Source organism: Colletes gigas, unplaced genomic scaffold, assembly GCF_013123115.1.
Source record: "Colletes gigas isolate AHSC1104 unplaced genomic scaffold, ASM1312311v1 Colletes_gigas_Sc00103, whole genome shotgun sequence".
Taxonomy (NCBI): Eukaryota; Metazoa; Arthropoda; class Insecta; order Hymenoptera; family Colletidae; genus Colletes; species Colletes gigas.
The window spans coordinates 33829-55887 of record NW_025106729.1 but is presented as its reverse complement, the minus strand read 5'-3'; the positions used below and the strand labels follow the sequence as shown (position 1 = coordinate 55887).

General features: G+C 34.4%; 1 protein-coding gene across 2 annotated transcripts in view; it reads right to left on the bottom strand.

Moving 5' to 3' along the window:
* LOC122404105 (gamma-aminobutyric acid receptor subunit beta-like) overlaps nt 1-11851 on the bottom strand; it is a 43887-nt gene extending 32036 nt beyond the window's left edge. For both annotated transcript variants that reach the window (XM_043407999.1, XM_043408000.1), the window contains exons 1-4: nt 11448-11851; nt 10169-10306; nt 4831-5115; nt 2793-2941 (exon numbers count right to left, since the gene is read on the bottom strand). In XM_043407999.1, coding sequence (XP_043263934.1) covers nt 2793-2941; nt 4831-5115; nt 10169-10306; nt 11448-11574 — 699 coding nt within the window. In that variant the 5' untranslated portion in view covers nt 11575-11851. The remainder of the gene's footprint in view (nt 1-2792; nt 2942-4830; nt 5116-10168; nt 10307-11447) is intronic.
* Between the last annotated feature and the right edge of the window lie 10208 nt (nt 11852-22059).

Below are 22059 nucleotides of genomic sequence, written 5' to 3'. Positions count from 1 at the left end.
AAATATTCACGGTGAATCATAAAAATTCGAATAGAAGAGTCGAACGCACGGTTAGCAGCAAACATTTGCGGCAGTTTTGCAGTAATAAAAAAATAACTCCGCCAGGGTCAACTAGCCGAAGAGACGTTCGGCTTTGTGCGATACACGGCAAAAGCATGGTCTGCACGTTCGCCGATCGCAGGTAATTCCGAATCGCGCGACAATGGGTTGCCCTACCTGGAACTTTTTCGGGGAGGGAAATGCAATTTGTCAGTCAAAATTTTTCACAGAACCTACGCGTTTCTGAACAGAAGCGGACGCACGCGATGGAACGCGTAAACGCAGAGTATTATCGTTCGTTCTTCGTTTTCGCGGAGTCCAAGGGGAACGCGAAGAAAGCCGCCCGCACGTATCGCGCCCATTATCCCAGCGAAAAGGAACAACAATCCTGAAGGGAGCAAGGTTCGAAGAAGCAACAATCCAGGAAGGAGCATCAATTCAGGGAGCAACAACAATTCAGGAAGGAGTAACAATTCAGGAGGGAGCAACATCCAGACACCGTTATCAACCCAGGAAGGTGCAACAATCGAAGAAGGGTGCAACGGAACGCATCGGTATGCGAAAGTGAAAAGTGTTAGTGACCGTGCTGTGAAGTGTTTTCGGGGTGAGAAGCAGGTACAGTGACCGGGCTGGCCCATCAGCTGATTTTCGTTCGGGTCTTCGACCTTGCCATGATCGACAGCGGTGCATTGGCCGGGCCCTATTGTCAGCGCAGTAGGTCAATTTGCAGATGAATGGGTAAGTCGAATTTCAATTATTTCTCTATTAACCCTTTGCATTCGAGAAATGTTTCGGTACGCAGAAATCCAGTCTGCTTTTGCAGTACAGTTTTTAATAACAAACGGTTACAAATGGTTCTTACCGTATTTATTTTAATTTTCTGATAATAATTTTTATTTTAATTTTAAAACACTGGCGAGAAGCGTCACTCGGTTGCGAAGGGTTAATTTCCTAAAAATTCCGAGATTTTATTCCTTCTTTCTCGGAAACAGCGAATACAAATAATTAATAAATTCGATTTAGTAATTTACGTACTAATTACGTAGTAATTAACGAATTAGGTAGCAGTTGTAGTGGTAGTATTTTTAATTATTTGTATTGGTTGCTCGATGTATCTTCAACGCGCATCTTGCTACCTACCCGGCGCGGTGGCTCTCCGAGGTCGGACGGCCCTGAGCGCGCGGAAGGCGAGCGCCGTGATTGGTCAGTGTTTTTCGTTAATAATTCAAAAACGGAGCCCCATCCGACATTTTTGCAAAGGAAATTGTTATTTAGAATCGTCTCACCTAACCCCCATTTCCGGTTCTTACACTATTTACGGGACACACTGTATATGTAGTATGTTTGATTTTTTTTTTGTAACTTTTATTGCTTAATATATTTGTATACTCTAGGATACTAATCACTGAATTATATTTTTAAAATCCATGTAAACTTATCAATGGAATCACTCGAACATGTACGCTTTTCTAAGAAAGATCTGGAGTAAATCCTTGCTATTCACACTTCGCTCTTAGGAATATTATTCCTATTCTGTGAGGCAACTCAACAATAAAATGTTGTTTATTTTTTTACGGCTTTATATTTAAAAAACCATTCATATATATACAATGAACATTGAAATTGTTTAGTAATGGGAATGATCGAGAAATGTTTTGTACAAATCCACAAACAGATTAAAAAATAAAAAATGATAAACATATACAGGAATTAGGAGCCTAAGATATTATCGGTGTCGCATCCATTATGCGTAGCTACGACACTGCCGAGCCGAGGTAGGCTAGCGATGGCCGCGTGGTGGTAAAACGCCGTGCACGCGTTGCCAATACACATTTTTTCGACCTGTGACAATTGAGAACGGATTCTATACTTCTGTTGGACAGTTTCTTCTTCAGAAATGTCTGCAGAATCAGATCCTGTGTATAGATTTCGTGTCAGGTAAACAACTTTTCGTAAATATGCAAAAGTATTGTGTATAAAGTATGTACTTCGACACTTTTTCAAACTTTGGCGATCATTTACAACCGTTCAAAAGCACAAAATATTATAACTATCGATGTTAGCATATTCAGGAATCTCTCCTCTATCTTTTAAGATTAATTGGAACTGTCTGATGTTTTTAATTTTCGCGTAATACCTCGTTTTTACCCAAAATTGTACGTTTTCACAAAAACTCGTGTTTTTCGAAAACTGAGGGTGATACAGCAATTCCGTTTCCAGATTCGTGTTTAGGGTACGAAGCTCTACAAGAATCACCTAGTGGATACGGAAAAACAAAATTCGTGTTGAACAGTGTAATCTATAATTCTTCGAAAAGGATCCAAAATTAATGTCGAAACATTGAATTAAAATTAATTTTAGTCACAAATCTCTTTTAAACAATCACAAGCAAACACTTTAATGTCTTCGACTACTCAGAGTAAGAGTTATATTATTTTCTTCAGTTCTTTATTACGCGTTGATTAACTACCGTTTCCTGATTCCTTAGATACACGTTGTGTAAAAATTGTTCTCTTCCGAGGAGTATCAAATTCTGTACTGCTGTTCTTTGATAACAGGTTCGATCGATGACCAGGAAAAATAACACGATCATTGTCTGTTAAGGGATCTCTATTGAGTTGCGAAACTTTGTAAATTTCATCAACCTAGATAGAGCTAAAGACAGAATGTGTGATGATGACGACGGCAACAGAAAGGTTCTAATTGGAAAGAAAGACAAAAAGGGATGTGACAGGTTGGCCGATGTTACTCACAGTTTGCTTAGGCGCGTGGTCTACGTGATCGCCGGGCACTCCGGGCGGTCCTGTATTCTCTCTCGCTGCTTTCATACTTTCTGCTATTTTTTGGAAGCGGTTCTTCCTCATTTGAATCCTCTTTGCCATGTAGCCCACCGTGGCGTATTCTGAGAGGACAGAGAATCCACAGAGATAATGAGACAGGACGGACAGAGCGTGTGACATTGCAAGGACAACGTCACGCGTTTCTGTGACGCTGAACGAATTCATACTCTCTTTCGAGGACCAAGGGATCGTTCGTGTGTCGAGGAGTGGAATATCAGGAAGAACATATGCAGGTGACACGCGTGGATAGTGCTGGGCTCGAGATCGATCTAATCGCTTCGAATCTGTGACGTCAGTTTCGAATCGTTTTAAATCTGTGATGTTAGTTTCGAATCGTTTCGAATTTGTGACGTCAGTTTCGAACTGCTTCGAATTTTATTCGGAACAGAAAAGTCATGGAAATTGTGGGTTAGCTTGAAAGTCTTGATATGTCTTCAAAGTCTCGAATGTTCGAAAGGTTTTCTTTCAGAAGTAACGATACGCTTTATCATTGATACTGTTCAAACGTTCAACATCTTCAAGAACGAATTACTTTGAAACAAACACAAAAATAAATTGATACTGATGTATGACTTCCATCAATACTGTGGCTATATTGTCATATTATGTCAATGGGAAATTTAATTGTTAGAATATTTTAAATAATTAAAGAGCTAAACTGATAGTAATTGCTGTGGAAAGCAATATGTATGTTAACAACGTGACTGTACCTCTGAAATTCTTATACAGAATTGCAATTTTTGTCGGGTTTGGAATATAAAATAATAAGGTTATAAAAATAAAATTGGTTTGTTCAGATTTCACTGGCGGGATTAGTCAGGGAAAACTTGGAAACGTAAATTTTGTTTTTATAACTTTATTATTTTATATTCCAAACTCGAAAAAAAATCAACGAATGAATTGAAGTCATATGTGTATTTCTGCAATGTTTAACAAGAATTTCGAAGGAACAATTCATGTTGTTAATATACAATAAGAGTATCCTAACATGTGGGGCCCATTTATGTGATCGAAGATACCAAAAGGATGGAGATAATTCATATAAATATGTTCTTTATTCGACCTTAAGTGCTCGATACGGCCATCTTCGACTCCAATAAAAGTCTCCAATAGTTTTTCAAATTTTCAAGTATTCCAGGTATTGTATAGGATTCGCTAGTAAGCCTTCTCGAAGTATTTCAAAACTAGTAATGGATGTCGAATAAATGAATGTTTTCAAGTGACCCCAAAAACACTCAGCAAATTTTAATCTGGAAAACAAACAGGTCAAGAAGTCTAATTATATTTTTTCCAATAATTCAGACAATTCAGATATTGACAAAAAATTGATGTATTAATTTCTTATTGAGGCAAATGAATGATTGCACATTGTTTACACATAGTTCTTTAAAATTAGTTATGATTAAGAATGTTCGGAGTACAAAAATGGCTGTAACTCGGGAACAAGGTCCAATGGGGCGAACGTTTTCATGAACTATTTGTCGTCACTTTTGAGTCCTCAACATCTATTAAATGGAACTCACATGTATAATGCTCCTATTGTCCTTACTTTCAAAAATGTTGCGGATGAAAAAAATCAAGTTTTGGGACAAAATTCAGTTACAAACTAGCACGACCTATATTATGCAAATTTTACTTACGCAGACTAGCTAGGTAATAGAATTATGGTACCATTGAATGAAACGATTTCTCCATAACCTAGCGATTACTAGAAGCTAGGGAGTTTGGGGGTTAGGCACGAGCTACCTGCAGCACTCGACCAAGGCGTCTAAGACTCATCAAGACCAAGCTTTGAAAAATATTTTCAAGATTTTCCATGACTTTCAAGAACTAGTTTCGAATAATATTTGAAGCAATTCGAGACTTCATAGTCTTGAGTATAATAAATCTTTTCGAGATAGTGATTCGAACGCCCATCACTACTCGTGGAGGAGTACGCAACGGTACTCACCGAGCAACGAGGCGAACACCATGACGAAACAGGTTCCCAGATAGACGTCGATGGACTTCACGTAGGAGATTTTCGGTAATGCCGCGTTCGTCGAGGACATTAGAGTGGTCATGGTGAGCACAGTGGTTACTCCGAGGGCCACCCGAGCGGGGGTCGCGTTTCGGTTCAGCCAAAAGCTCACCCATGAGATTATGACGATCAAGCCCGAGGGAATGTAGATTTGAATCAAGTAGTAGCCCATCGACCGTACGAACTGGATCTCGCAGGCCAGCCGCGAATAATTCCCTACGATTAAAAGATCGACAGTTAAGACAGGGGGACGGAGAGGCGCCATGAAATGTCTCTTTTATGTCTCTCTTTCTCTCTGCCCTAGTTTTTGCTTTTTTTTTATTTTTTCGTTTCCCTCCTATATCTCTCTCTTTCTCCGACGGTTTCTTTTCACATATCCCCTTTGCCGTCTCTACTACTGTCATCGACTAGTCTAGGCCGGGAAAAGCGGACTCGTAGCTCGCGAGCGACTCTCCATCTTCTTCCACCCTCTGTCTCTCTCTTTCCCTCTCACCGTTCCATTTTCGTTTGCACGAGACGAATACGCGACGCACGAGAGCTGGCGAGATGTTAAGCAAAGTTCGTGCCATTGATGGGCCCGTGGTGCACGAGGCGTGCTTGGAAGTGGGAACGCAGTGGTTGCGCGAAGAAGTAAAGTACGGAGAATAAGGAACCTGCCTTGGTTAGGCGGATCTTCTGCGTCGAACCTCGTACGCCAGAATATTTGACGCCACCTTTACCAAGTTTGTGACTAGACAAAGACTATACAGGTATGGTAGGATCACGTCAGGAACTGTGTCTCTCGTATTAACTGAGTGGAGTGATTACAAACAGTTTGAGATTCATTTAAACATGCAATTGTGGTGTATCGTACGTATCAAATATTGTGCAGAGCTGAAGAGATTATGAGTAAAAGGAACGTGGATACGATTGGTAGTAGTAAATAAGTCACACCTCCAAAGCAGTCACAGTGATGACTAAAGGAGTGTCAAAGGTGCAGCTGGGGTGGAGCGTACAGGTTTTCATATTTCAGGATATTAAAATTTCATGTCTGTTTATAGTTTCCTTTGGAAATAAAACAAGTGATGATTTACAGTCAACTTGAAACCGAATCATGTGTCAGATACTTTATGATGATGCATTAATCACAAAAAATGTATAGGTTCAATCGAGAATTTCAAGTTTTGGAGTTACTCTTACGTAAGAAGTCACTTTTGTTTCGCTTGTATCTGAGTGGTGTCTGGGTTAGGTTTGGGTTAGGTTCAGTAGTTTTTGAGATATTACAGTTTTAGTCGCACCCTATAGAAAGTAGCTTAAATAGCCGTTTAAATTAGCGCAAGTAGGAAAGGAATGGAGGTCCTTGAGGGGTTGAGTGAAACTGCCAGTTCGAGCAATGAATTTCTTTGACAACGAAAACAGGCTGCGCAAAAGAATGGTTGGAAACAGCGTAGCCAGAAAAATAAACCGAATCCGATTTTTGAGAAATGAGGAAAGGTAGTATGATATGGTTACCCACTACTGTCTCGACCGAGCGAAGTGGTGGGAGAAGCAACAAGACACTAACAAGGAAATCACCCCAATTGGTCGACTTTGATTTTAACTGGTCTTTGCAAGGTGATTGTATACAGAGTGCCCCATTTAAATTGAGATTGTAAAGAATCTTGAAAACATGTGATTTAAACAAAAACAAACTTACACATGTCTTTTAGTGTTTCGAGTGAGGAGTCAAATGACACTACTCTTTTAATGCGTGGGTGTTGTCAAGGTTATTTTAAGGTCATCTTGTCTTTTTTATCATAATATTTTTTATTTTGGAATCATGTTCTACGTAAAAAAATGCACAACTTTTGTCTGAGGCATATCTTTGTGAGACTGTTAAACTGTAAAATAAAGATAGAAGTACTAAAATATATTAGTTTTGTAAATAAAAAATATCACAATATTTGTTTAAACAAATTATTTTAATTGATAATGAATAACTTTCTTATATAACTAAAATTTATTGAATAACTAAAATGATATCTAATAATCAAATAACGTGCTAAAATCTATGTTTTTCCTATTTTTAGTGGAATTTAATTCTTTTGTATAAACAATGCCGTTGTAACATGGTCTGGTCCGATCGACTTGATTTTTTGTAGAGTTTATTTGTTTACTAAATAGTCCAATTTGAATATTAAAATTTAAAAAAAAATTTCCACCAAGGGTAACTAAGGCCACCCTACTGCATACACTATGTCGCAATTTTATAATATGATCTTTTAGCGTTCTAGTCGTGTAACTGGGAACGTATTGCGAATGAAAAGAGGTGACATAAATTAAGTTAGTACTGACCCACTGCAATAGCTTCTCACGCAGTTGTTTCCCTTTGCCCTTTCACGCATCACTTTCATCATCAAGAAGACCGCATCATGCTAAAGAGACGACCTTGATAGGTTAGCCGGTAGCGGTTATAATTCCAGTAGGAGTTTTTACTTCAAAATATTTAACGCCATCTTTATTACATCGGCTTTAACAAAGAAAGGACACAAATTGTTCAACTTTGATTTTAATCTGCCTTTGTAGAATGGTGATAGAGAGATCTCTTTTGACTAATATAAAATATTAAGTGTTGATATTTAATAATTTTTAAAATTTAAATAATTAAAGTTACATAAATTAATACAGATGGGTATGTACAGCGATGTATTTATTCTGAGCACAAAGAAAAAAACATTCTATACATGACTAACATATACTACCTAATAAATTTTTAATATCGTATATTTGTTAGTTTAACGTTTCTAGTAACATGTAGGATGGCTATCATTCGTCGTCATGTAGTACATTATCGCATTAATGAGGACGGAAAATTAAAAAATGAATAAAGAATATTCTGTATGAAAAGATTCGATCTGGTGATCCCAAGTTTACTAATTAAATGTTTATGCTAATTCACCACCGCCGTTATCCATCTGTATCGCGGTATGTAAATTTAATTATTTATATTTTAAAAACTATTAAATACCTACACCTAATATTTTATTTACATTAAAAGAGGTCTCTGAGGCGCTATTCTACAAAGGAACAGTAAATTCGAAATTAAACAATTCCTGTTCTTATGAGTGTACATATACAGGGTGTTCGGCAACCCCTGGGAAAAATTTTAATGGGAGATTCCTGAGGCCAAAATAAGACGAAAATCAAGGATACTAATTTGTTGATTGAGACTTCGTTAAAAAGTTATAGAAACATTTCAGGCCACACAGTATATTCTCGGTAAAGAATTTTTTTCTCGAGAGTATGTAGGATTTCGGGGGTATGTGTATTCACCAAAAATGATTGTAATTTACCCCAGGAACTGAAAATAATTTTTTTAGAACGATTTGAAAAAATTGTTTTTCGCCAATAAATTTCAGCAGCTACCTCCTGTCGATTTTTCTTAAAAATTCGTTTTAATTTTTAATAAATTTGATTGACGCTGTACGGAAAAGTTGTTTAATACTTTTTTGTAGCTATCCATAACTTCTACTTCCAGACTAAATTTCAATGAGATCCCTTCACAATTGTAGAAGTTATTGCTGCTTGAATATTGCACCAGTTTTATGGGGGTTTTCTCACTTTATGGGGGCAACGTTTCAAATATTTTCAGAATTGCTACATATTCTACACTAAAATACGTGTTGTTTGCCTTTTGAAACATTAAAATCCTCCAATCCATTCAGAAGTTATGATATTTTAAACATTTGCATGAAATTTCAGTGAAACATATCAATGCATGGTCAGACATTACATTTCCGGTAAGGAATTTTTTCCTCGAAACTGCGTAGCATATCGGGGGTATATCTATTGACCAAAAATGATGGCAATTGACTCCCGCAACCGAAAATAATGTTTCCGTGAATGATTTGAAATTTTTTAATTTAATTTTTTAATAACTTTTTAACGAAGCCTCAATCAACAAATTGATATTCTTGATTTTCATCTTATTTTGGCCTCTAGAATCTCCCATTAAAATTTTTCCCACGAGTGGCCAAACACCTTGTATATCATAAGTTCGTGCCGTTCGATATTCAGATATTGATGCGAATGAAATTTGTAATTTAATAAAAAACAAACCAAATTTGTCAGTTCAGAGGATATCTAATATTTTAAACATCTTAACATCAATAATTCGTACAAATTTGAAATAAATAAATATTGTATCAAAGTTCGAAATTTGGAATTCACACTGGTTTACGAAATGAAATTTTCTTGGTCGTGCTTGAGCCTAATTGCTTGAATACTTTTTTTTGGCCGAAATTTAAATTGAAATTTTAAAAATTTCAAAACCGAACCTTATAAAAAATACAATATAACAATCTCCAGGCTTATTAGTGAGTAGAGATTCAACTTTTTTCTGTATAAATTTTTTTATATCTTTACATAGAAAAATGTCAAACAACTGCAACTTGTTCCAGTTTCTAAAATAAAATCATCTTGCAGAGAATGGGTTTCCGTTTTTTGGTGTAATCGTCAAAAATAAAAATTTTGCAATGAACACGATAAGGTGTAAAACATTATAAATTCTCTTGCTGACCACTTGGGTTTCTTCTACGATTCTGTAAATTCTGGTCGAGGAAAAAATGTAATGAATAATTGTTTCACTTAAAATAAATACTAATAGTCTATTATAGAGTATTATGCTTGTGTGCCTAGGGTATTTTTGTTTTGCGAATATTCAATAAATAACCAAGAAATAATTTGTGATTATAAACATTGGATCGACACAAGACGTCGGGAAGCAAATTTACTTGCTGTCCACACGGATTTCTGCAAAAAAATGTAATGAATAATTGTTTCACTTAAAATGGATGCTAATAGGTATTATGCTAGGGTATTTTTGTTTTGCGAAAGAGAGCGTGATGCGTGGTTGAGGAATGAGACGAGTAAGTAGACGTATACAGACGAGTGATAGAAGATTTAAAGTGGCAGTAAAACTTGATAGTACGAACCAAGATGGCGGAAGCGTACGTGACATTCGCAGCATTCGAGTAACGATCAATGTTTCCCGATGGAAGCAACACCGAACCTAATCGCTCTATAACATCCACCAGGCTCGTGTATCTGCACGGAAGACGAGATCGCGAGAAAGAGAGAGATACTGATCGATCGATCGACGATTACTGAACGTAGTAACGTCCTTAGAGCGACATCGCGGCTGCGGACATCGGATAACGCTCACGTGTCTCTCCACCTTACCCATACCGTTAAAAGCGAGGGTTGAATTATTTTGGTTGTTGGTGGGGGTGGGGTTCTATTCATACGTTACCGGTAGTAAGACTAATCTCCATGGCTCGCTGACGGTGACCAAGGACCTTGAACTGAGGGAGGGAGACTTCGGGGCTGACACCGACGCTGTCCGGGCCCTCGTTCCACTTGTACCGGATGTCCCTCATCGTGTATCCGACTGAAAAAATAGAGAGACCCCCCGCGGTTGGTACGTACCTTCGCGGAAGCCCTCAAACGCGTTTCAGCTCCGAGGGGGCCTCCACTTACCTCGCACCCCCGTCAAACACCCCAACAAGTCCGCTCTCTCTTTATTCCCTCTATTTTTCTCATTCGTGTTCGTTCTATTTTTCTCTGTCTTTCCTTTCGTTTCATTCCTTCATTCGTGTCTTACATTCTATCTGTCTCTCTTTGTTCGTTTAGTTATTCATAATATATATATATATATATATATTATGAATATATGAATATATATATATATATATATATATCTATTGCGAGAGAACGTTTGCTCCCATAACCGGGACGATAAGAATCAAACGAACGTCAGAGAACATGCGAACGGAGTTCCTCTAAGTACATATATATATGCATATATACAGACATATATATCGGTTCGTTCGTTTTACTATCATCCTTTAGGTGTAGTGATCGTCCTGCGTGGCCGTTTTCAGGCCGCGGGACTTTCGTTTCTCTGAGAGCCCGTTGTGTCGGTTTGATCTGATGTTGTGGATGATAAGTCGGAGATTGACTCGGTACCATTTACAAGACCGTTACGCTTTTTGTATCGATAAGCAAAAGATCAACAGAGAACAGATTTCCATTCGCAAATAAACGAACAAAGTCACAAAATAGTACGTCGTCGACCTTCAATCGTGATTAAGGACTAAATTGGGGATCGATGGATTTCGTATGACTTGGGATCACGTCTTCGTCCTTTGTTCCGTGAATTATACAGGTGAAGTCGAAATTAGTCGATCGGTCGATTTGTCGGATGAATTAGCTCCGTAGACGTATCGTCCTAGCGGGTAAGCTCTTTCTTAATCGGAAATAATCGAACGTGTCCGCGGTATGGCAACACGGTGAACGGTGCATATTGGTGCAAACTAATGAAAAAAAAAGAAAAAAAGAAGAGAAAAGAAAAGAGTAGACAGTAAAGAACGAAACAGAAAGGTAGGTAACGCACGAATCGTTCAAAATGAGTGGTCCACACATGTCGAACCGTTGCGGCGTGTGTACAGTAAAATAGTTCATGATTCGTCGTCTGCGCGAGCCTCTGGACGAAGTTCTGAAGGAAGAACTAATAAGAGGGGGATATCTACCTGTAGATAGGTGTATGGTTGAATTTCGTTGCCTGTGACCGAGCACGCGAAACTGCGGTAGTTCCACCTCGTTCGAGATGCCGACCGACTGTAGGCCGGCGTTCCATTTGTACCGAATATCGCGCATTGTGTATCCAACTGCCGGGAGAACAAGAACACAAATATCTTCGCTCTAACATACAATAATTAGACACTCAAGTTTTGTGTTTAGGTCGGATAGGCTTTAGGAGCAAAGTGTTGTTCCAAGGGTAAAGGGGTTAGGGCGATCAGACATGGTAGATACAAGCAAAAATTTATCGAGCACCCTAAGCCGCTTCCCAATTCTTGCTAGTTTTTTTTTTATATTCGAATATAACAATTTCGACGGCTTAGGGTGCGTTTCTCAGCTGCAAAATCGTTCGGCCTAGGCATTGTAATCCGATCGAGGTGACTAAATCAGTTCAGCCAACGTTTACTCGATCGAACTTGATGACACTTTGGATTGTTGCGCGTGTGCAGCGTTTAAAATTCATCCTTATGGACGCATAAGAAGCACTTTATCGGACCCAGTTCAGTCTACGCGGTTGTTGACTCTCGAAACATCTCGTCGGTTCGTCAATATTGTCGTTCGATAATTCACTTGTCATACGTCCATAACCGTACCGCGAGGTTCGATGTACGGTGCAGAACGAACGATCGAGGCCGGCAGGCGCCATCGCGCGTTATCGAACGCGCAATTTGAATTTCGTATCAGTCTAACGTGATCTGATCGGTTTATTCGTTTAAAACACGCTTGAGGAACAGTGATTGCATTTTCTCGGGATTTTTTGTTTCTCGAGATTCGGGAATTCTTAAATTCTTTTTCTGCTTCTTGAGATTCGAAAATTTTTTATAAAAATTTTCAAGTCTCAAGAATTTGAAGAATAAAATAATATTGTCCTTGTTGAAATACAAATTAGGAAACAGCATCTATATTGTATATTTAATTTTATCGATATTGTTATTAGAAAAAGACAAGAAGAGAACCAATTATCTTTTTTTAACTCAAACGAGAAATGAAGAATATGAAAACAGAATTTCAGAAACGAGAAACAAATTGAAAAGTAAATCATAAATTTAAATAGAAAATAAACTAAATATTCGATAATATTAATATTATTTTTATTTTTTTCATCGAATGTACTTTTTTAAAAGACAAGATTAATTTGTTACTAAATCCCGAGAATTTTTTAGCATAATCGGTGTTGGGAAACCTTCTGGCATTTGGAGACAGCACTTTACGAATTTTTTATATAGTTCATGTGCATTTTATTTCATCAAAAGTAAAGAAAGATATTTACGTAAATATAAACTATTGTCCTTTTAGGCGAGCATATCTGTAACTAAATATTCCGTAGTCATTTTAATATTTTAAATAGTCATGTGATTATAGGCAGGCACCTACTATATTCATCTTAAATATTTTTTTAATTTTACGTTTTGCAAAGAATTGTTATATATAGAAGTTGTATATGAATTACTTTTTTAGGTAAAGGCACTTTGAAGATTCAAAGAACAAATTTTATCTTTTTATACCCTCTCATTATATTACCAAATTTCAAGATTTTTTTTTCTATATATCTGTTTCATTTTAACATTTCGTATGTAGGTGTTACATATTATCGTATGGTTAATACATCAATGACCTACAACATGCCTATTGTATATTTTTATTGTTTCTTAAAAAGATAGATTTAAAGATACAATGACACGTTAAAATATTTTTAACATTATGCTATTGCCTTATATATTTAACACAATTATAACATAAAGTATGAAACTAATTAGGCATATGGATTAGATTCCCTCAAATTATAGTAACAAAGAGTAAAATTGTAATTGAAAATATTTTCGATGTAATCAATATAACGTTGATTAAAAATATAAGATATAGCAATTATTTCAATTAAAAAAGTTGAAAGTTTAATAAAAAAAACATTTTTTAAGAATATTGTAGCAATAATAAAACTTAAATATTTTTATTATTTTATAAAAGAAAAAAAGTTTAATTTGCAAATTATAAGAACATTAATATAATAAATTAGCTATTTAAATTACCCTAATTTCGTCTTTACTAATAATCATTGCTACTATAATTACGTCATGCTTTGATTTTGCAGATGGAACTTTACTGGTAAGTTCTTCATAATTTCCAGAAATAATTATATTTTTAATAGTATTATAGATATATTTTTTTTTGCATCGCGAATAAAGATGTCAAATAAATAAATAATGTCATACTCGAGTCACACAAATTTTGTATATAACAATTCTTCATACGACATATAATTTATAAACCATTTAAAATGAACACTTCAAATGCCTCACCTTATATGTAAAATATTAGCTTTAGGTATAGCTTCTCATTTATAAAACTTTTATTTATAGTTGTGAATCCACTCGAGTAAGATATGTTACATCTAATACATAACAACAATTAATTAACAAAGGGTGAGTATAAACGTGGAAATTACTTTTGAAATGGCATTAGATTATAGGGACCTAGTATAAGCAAACCCTAATGAGTTTTGTTACAATGGGATTCGATTTTCAAAATATTTTAATTTCATGTCTTGTACGCTCATAGCAGTTCAATTATGTACGTGTTGTTGCCAACAGTTATGGCTACAATAGTACAGTGGTTATTTATGGTGTTACAAGTCGCTGGTTTAAATTCTTATGATGAACTGTTCAGATTTAAAAAAATTATAGTCATATCTTTAGAGCTTCGAGTATCTTCTGTTATATTATACAAACTCTAAATTCGAAAATGCATTTATAAAATGTATACAGTAATATATTACATTCGACGGGCTTAGAAATGATTTTAAATATTGGTCTGCCTGGGTTAGTTTTTAAATGTAGTAAAACAGTACTATTAAAATATGTATAGCACGTTATAAATTTGTGCTTCTCATGTTTTTATAATTTATACTACTATAAACCTTGTATACAATTTATAAAGCCATTTATATACAATTTATAAAGAATATAGAATAAAGAAATTTGCTTCTATTGGTAACCAGAAAAATTTATGATTAGAAAAAATAGGTGTAAAACTATCAAGTATAATACTACGGTCCATTGGTCAAGTATGTCTGACATTCTACCAGTTTCAAGTCGATAGTTCAAACGTTCTAATGCTGACATTGAAATCACTAATAGAAAAATATTATTGCTTATACCTTTTAAAAATGAAGTTACAAACTTGTATCTACGTAAATTATAAGACAATTCATTTGAATATAATGAACAAAAAATGGAACAGTTCATTATGGTCATTCGATCCAGTGACTGACAACGCTGTAGATAATTGTTTTATTACTGTGACCACGTTTGCTTGTTAATTGAATCATTGTGAGTACATAAAACATGAAACTAAATTATCTCGAAAACGGAGGCCTATTGTGACAAAACCCATTAGGGTTTGTTAATAGTACTAGGTCTGTACTATAATTTGCACTTAGTGTCATTCCAAACATGATTTCCACATCCGTATCCAACCCTTGTAAGCGAACTTTGTTTCTTTCATACTAAATAACCATTATGTAATTCTGCAGTTTAGTGACTTTTCTCAATTTTTATCTTTTGACTCCAGTCTTAATGACTCATTTTATCACTAAATCAAAAAGATAATCGAAGGAACTTGAAAAAATACCAGATATACTTGATGGCATTGATAAGACTTAATCCAGAAATTTTTGCCATAAATATTGAATTACTTTTTATTTTATTGTTATAATTCACAAACTGCACAAGATGTAAAGAAAGTTTTCAAACTAAAGTTCTTTAAACTAGATTTGTCGTGTAGTAAATGATTTGTCAATTTATAATTATAAACAAAAATCGATAGTTTTTTCAAACTCTTTATTTTTCACGTGCAATTTCAGTCAGTGGTATAAGTATAAAAAATGCTTATTTAGTAGAAATAAAATGTTTGTTGTATCGTTGAATTAATTTTGTCGGTAATCGAAGAACTTCTCGATTTCATTGTATCATTTGTAAGCGTTATGAAGGGAAATGTTCTTTCAAAGTTTAATAAGAAGCAACTTTTAAGCTAAGTATTGAATTTTTATAATGCTTTTACGCTAAACAGATAAGACAGTACAGGGATTTTGAACACGTTAAGAATATTTAATAAACTTGAATGGTAACTGTGGCACGCTTATGGCCGCATGATGGTGCTTTACGTACTGGTCGGGGAACCCCCAAATAAAGCTGGCCAGTCGGTCGCGGAGAATTTCTGTGCCTGGGTATTACTATCGAAATAGTTTTATAAAACATCTCTTCTTTGCTACCTTTGTAATTTCGCTGTATGGTTTATTAGACATGAATAAATTACATTTTATATTACTATCGGACCACATTAACAATAAGAATTATTCTTCATGATCAAAAACAAACTTGTCAAAGTAATGTTTAAAGAATAAAAATTTGTTATACCACGCTCATCGTATGGTAGCACGATTACTACGTATGTATCTTGTTAGGAGAAAGCAAAATCTATTGAATTTTTAAATTAATTTTGTCTGTCATAAATATAACCACTGATTAAAATTCCACTTAAAAAATGAAACATTTGACAATATGGATTTTTGTTTGTAACCTTAGTTGCCTAAAAAATTGACAAATCATTTATTACATGACAGATCTACTTTAAATGTTAACTTTCCTCTATAAACTTTGTTGTATTTTGTGTAGTTTGCGAATTATAACAAGAAACTAAAAAATTGCCGAATATTCGAAGGTTCATTTCCACGCCTTATCCTAAATTTTTAAATCATAAATATCTACATATACTTTAAACAAGGTATATATCATGCAACATAACGACTCAAAATAACTCGTAAGGTATTTGATTTACAGAAAAATGTTTCGAACAGAAATTACACGGTTTTGAACGGTGCATTTAGTACTGTAATTAGTTCCTCGCTGCTTTTCATTTCTCTCGAGATACGTACATTATAATAATATTTCTGTTCGTAAAATTGGGTGTTTAATCTAAATTTGCAAAGTAGCAAGAAACGAATTAGAGGACTAAATGCCCCTAAAATCTGTGAAACTATTTCTTCCTATAACAAATATTTTACGAGTTGTTTCGAGTCGTCACGTTATCTATCTTCAAAGTTACAAAATTTGTAAAAAAGTCGCTATCTCTGATTTTATCCGTCCTTGATCAGTTGCTATCAAACCGAAAGCTAATTAAGGGGTAAGACCACTGTAAAAACCTAAAATAAAGCTTTTTTTATGATGAATGGAAAAGTAAGAGGATAATAATATTCAAGAATGTTATTAACCATGTTGTTGAGTGTTAAAAAAAAATATTTATTAAAAAATAGTGAAAAATAACGACACTGGATCCATTCTCGCGGGGCGTGACGCAAAGTATCTGGAAAAAAACAAAAAATTTTCTCTTAATCTACATGAGTATAGCTAGAGAAGTACGTAGGGGATCTTCGATAAATTAATTTTAACATTATTTATTGGCATATGATTGCCCCATTTTTTGTACAAAATTAAACTTTTTCAAATACTCGCCAATCACACCAAAATTAATGTTTCAAAAATCTCCTACGTATTTCTCTAGTTATACTCATGTAGAGTAAGAGAACATTTTTTGTTTTTCTCTGGATACTGCGTCAGTTACACTATGTGTCTGAAACTCAACACGCCTCGCGAGAATGGGTCCAGCGTCGTCATTTTGCACTATTTTTGAATAACTATTTTTGTTTAACACTTAATGACATGGTTAATAACATACTCTTCCATCCATAAAAAAAAAACGCTTTATTTCAGGTTTTTACAGTGGTCTTACCCCTTAAAGATAAATAATTGCAAAAATATGCCAAAAGGTTGTAGAGAAAGCTTAAAAAAGTCGCAGGTTTCCCAACACTGCACTGATCTGAAACGTCCTTCGTTCAGTCGTCGAGGGACGAACAGCGTGGTAAATTTTCACGATCGATTGGAATTCGCACGTATTTATGTTCCTCTAATTCCTCACCGCGGCCTCGAGCGCGCGCATACCACGCCCCGAGAAACATTCCTCAGTAACTGAATCTTAGGTGATTACGATCGTTACATCGCATTCCAGGCACCAAAGTGACATTCCATTGCGGTGGCGGCTACATTGCGCGAACATCGGCGAAACGTGGATTAAGCGATCCACGACCGAGTATTCGAGATTAACTGCTTTTGTTTTTGGAACACGGAAATACTATCGTCCCGTGCCGTCTGCTCATTTTCGGCTGACAAATGCTCTGTCGCAATCCACTACGACAGATTTATCTGTACAATGTCCGCGGTCGAGCCGATTCCGAACTTCGTAATTCTCGTTGTTCCGTGACGCGTTGCTCTTTACGACTCTTCACCGACTACGGAATTTCCTTTGGAAATTATGGTAGTTCGATACAGACGCAGGCAATTCGTTGTTTCGCCTTGATTTTAGTTGAGATAAACGCTCTAAAGAAGCAACTCTTACCTTTTGATTTTCATTAATATCTTAAAAATTGTGAGAATTATTACTTGTATTTGCAATGTAAAGTGCGTGTTTTGATGGAAGATTAATCGAAATAGATAGTAGAAATGCCGAATAAAGTATTGTGTAACGAGAATATGAAGGGTGTCGAGAAATTTTAGTTTAGTCTCGTTGCTATTTGTAGACTAATTAAAATGTTTCTTATTCCGACTAGCAACTCTTATTAGAACTAATCTTACTTTCTTCTTAAAATAGATTTAGTCTAAAATTTTAGTTTCACAAGTTGATTAAAGTTAACCGAATTCGTGTGTTTATTTATAAAATAAAAATTGAAAACAGAAATCTTTATTTAATACGTACGTAATCGCGTATCTATGAATTTACGTCAGATTTAACATTTAGATTTGATTGTTATCAAAGGTTGCGATTCATTTTTTGAACCCCTCTTCAATATAGAAATTACTTAACTAACGTACATAATTAAATAAACAAAAAAAATAGTATAAGAAACCTAATGTAACAAAAATATTATAGTTTTTCATTGGAAATTATAATAGAATTATTTGTTCATCTAATGAACTCTCATCTCTTTTTAAATTATTGTAGAGACTGGAAAAATTGGATAAATTTGATAATAATTATAGAAAATATAAAATAGTATGTACAATGTCTAAGTTAGAAAATATTGTCTAATAACTGATATAATATATTATATAATCCATAAAAAATCTAATTATTTAGTTCTTTTTGCATGTAATATAGAATAAATATTGTAAATAAACAACAATAGGTAAATAATATGACACGTAGGAATGAAAATTGTTTAAATCTTCGTGAATTATGTTAGTTTTTCCAAAATAACGCATTTTGGTTTTTTCTGGAATTCATTCTTAATTTCTTGCGAACACATTTCTACAATTTATAATACTATTTATCTATCATTGTTTATACAGGGTGTTCGGCCACCGCTGGGAAAAATTTTAATGGGGGATTCTAGAGGCCAAAATAAGACGAAAATGAAGAATACCAATTTGTTGATGGAGGTTACGTTAAAAACTTATTAATGTTTAAAGTTCCGCTCGTACCGAATTTTTTCTCCAAAATGCGCTAGATTTCGGGGGTATGTCTGTTCACCAAAAATGATTGTAATTGACCCCCGCAACCGAAAATAATTTTTCCAGAACGATTTGAAATTTTTGAATTTAATTGTTAATAACTTTTTAATGAAACCTCCATCAACAAATTGGTGTTCTTGATTTTCCTCTTATTTTGGCTTCTAGAATTCCGCATTAAAATTTTTCTCAGGGGTGACCGAACACCCTGTATATCATTAATCTTCCTATGACACATAAGAAAAATTACATAATTATATATTGTATAAATTATATAATATTTAATGTTCTTTATAACACAACATTTTCTAACTTTAACAATAAACATATTAATTCAATTGCTTATGATTAGTATCTAAATCTAATCTTCTAATTCTGTACAAGGGTTTTTAAGAATCCGACTGTCTATTAAGTGAATACATGTAAGTGTCTACAATTTTGCAAATTCCTATAAAAACTAATTATTTTGTTATATTAGAATTTCCTTATAAATATACTATTTTTATTGTTTAATTAATTAAAGTTAATACAATAATTTGCATATTGAAGAGTAGTCTAGAAAACGAATTCATGGTTGTAATAGAATTTATAACTTTGCTTATATTGCTACTATCTATTTCGATTAATTAACATCTACTCGTGTTGCAGAATAAATTTTTTGAAAAATCAGTCGTTCAAGCATTTCATTATAGAACGTCTCCTTTTTGGAATTATCCCAAGTATAATCGAAGTTTGTTAAACATCTAAAACATAATATTTAAGAATAATAAAATGAAAATTTGATATTAATCTCGCTTGTATAAGTAACCACATTCATACAAGAAAGAGAAGTTGTCTTGTGTAGAAAATAAATCTGCCACATCTTTTTTCACCATTTTTGAATTTTTTTTATACAGTATCGCCAATATTTGTATCTTTCTTAATTTTATATTCCATACTTTGGTTCATATACTAATACTTCGTTTTGATACATGAAAATTACAATTTATATGAAATGTCAATTTTTAATTGTGTTTTTCTATTTAACTCATTTACGAGCACTCTCCTCTTTTCATTTTTATTTGTAAACACTATGTTTTAGATATTTAACAAGTATCTTTTATACTGAAAATGACTCAAAAAACAGAGTCGAAAGCATTCTACGATAAAATGCTTAAACCAATTAATTTTTCAAGAAATATTAAAGAGTTATTACTTAAATTGTATTTCATCAATTTCTTTATTATTATTCAATGTAAGTACCATCGAGTAGTGAATGTACAAAATAACCGAGTAATGAAAAGTATAGACAACAAATTGACAAATAATTCTTTATCATACTTATGTAGCATATAAAAATGTAACAGTTCAGTCTTATTGTACATGTTTACATTTTTATAAAGGTAAGTTCACAGTAAAATTTGTTACATTTATTTCACGAATTACAGTCAATAAAATATTTTTCTAAAAATTGTCACGATTACTAAACCGTACCGTCAAAAAATTTCATAAATTGTATCACTACTTATGCTTTAATATGCTTGCTCACACATATCAGTTAACCTGTTATCACACAGGTTATGGTAACACGTGTAGAAAACATGATCTAGTCATAATATCTACATATGTGTTCATAAAAGTTGTGAAATACGAAAAAAACATAAAATTTATTGTCTCTACTGTGACACTATGCTCATAAAAAATTTTCTGTTACTTATTGTTAAACAATTTTTTTATTCTTTCTAACAATATTTGTTTTAATTTTCGTTTACAAATTCACTACTTTTCGAGGAGATACGATTTAAGATGATCAAGTGCATAATATAAAATTCATGAAAGTGTGAAGCATAAAAAAAACATAAAATTAATTATTGTCTCTACTGAGACAATATGCTTCATGAAAAGTTTTTCGTTACTTATTGTTAAACTGTATATTCGTAAAATAAATTATTCTTCTTAACAATATTTTCTATAATTTTCGTTTACAAATTCACTACTTTTCGAGGAGGTACGATTTAAGGTGATCAAGTGCATAATATAAAATTCATGGAAGTTGTGAAGCATGAAAAAAACATAAAATTAATTATTGTCTCTACTGAGACAATATGCTTCATGAAAAGTTTTTCGTTACTTATTGTTAAACTGTATACTCGTAAAATAAATCATTCTTCTTAACTATATTTTTCATAATTTTCGTTTACAAATTCACTACCTTTCGAGGAGGTACGATTTAAGAAATCAGTTGCTCGAATCTTTTTTTAGAATATAATTTCCCACGCTGCAACGAAAACGGAAAACTAACGTGTACGTCGTCTTTAAAGAAGCGTTTACGTTCGTAAGAACTCGAAGCGGAACGTCAATAATTCCTGACGACTGTATCGAACTCGCGAAAATACGGAACGCACTGATTTTAGTTGCAAGTACGATATCGAGCACCGTGCGGCATTTAAAGCACCGGAATTGTGCGCGAGACGTTTGAACGAAAGTAGTTCGCGGTAAAGAACGTATAATAGAAGTATTTCAACTTTTCGTGGCGAAAGCTTCGATCAAAGTGAAACAATATTCTTTTTCGCCGAGGGTCGTTGTACGTTTTTGGCGCTGCATACATAAACTGATACAGTTGAAACATTTCAATAAAAATATCCGTGACTGGGGCAACGTTAAGCATTACTGGTAAGGGGGGCGTGGCGGGGTGAGGGGGGTCGTAGGGGATACAACTGGAGCGAGGGATAGGTTCGAGTAACGGCTGTTGAACGCCGTAGAAAGGAGGATTGCGGCAACATTAGCAGAGTACCGAGGATGTCGTAGTGGTGGTAGCAAAAAGTTTAGGTATAAGACGATAAGTGGAAAGTGTATATAAGTAGATATGGAGAAGCGAAGAAAAAAAGTTTTGTGCTTCGGCATGCGGGATTTGGAAAATAGGTTGGTTTCGCGCGAATGCGCTTACACACGCACGCATACATACCTTCGCGTACACGTAAATGCATGCATCAGCGTATACAATAGCATACTTCGTGCCACGTAATTT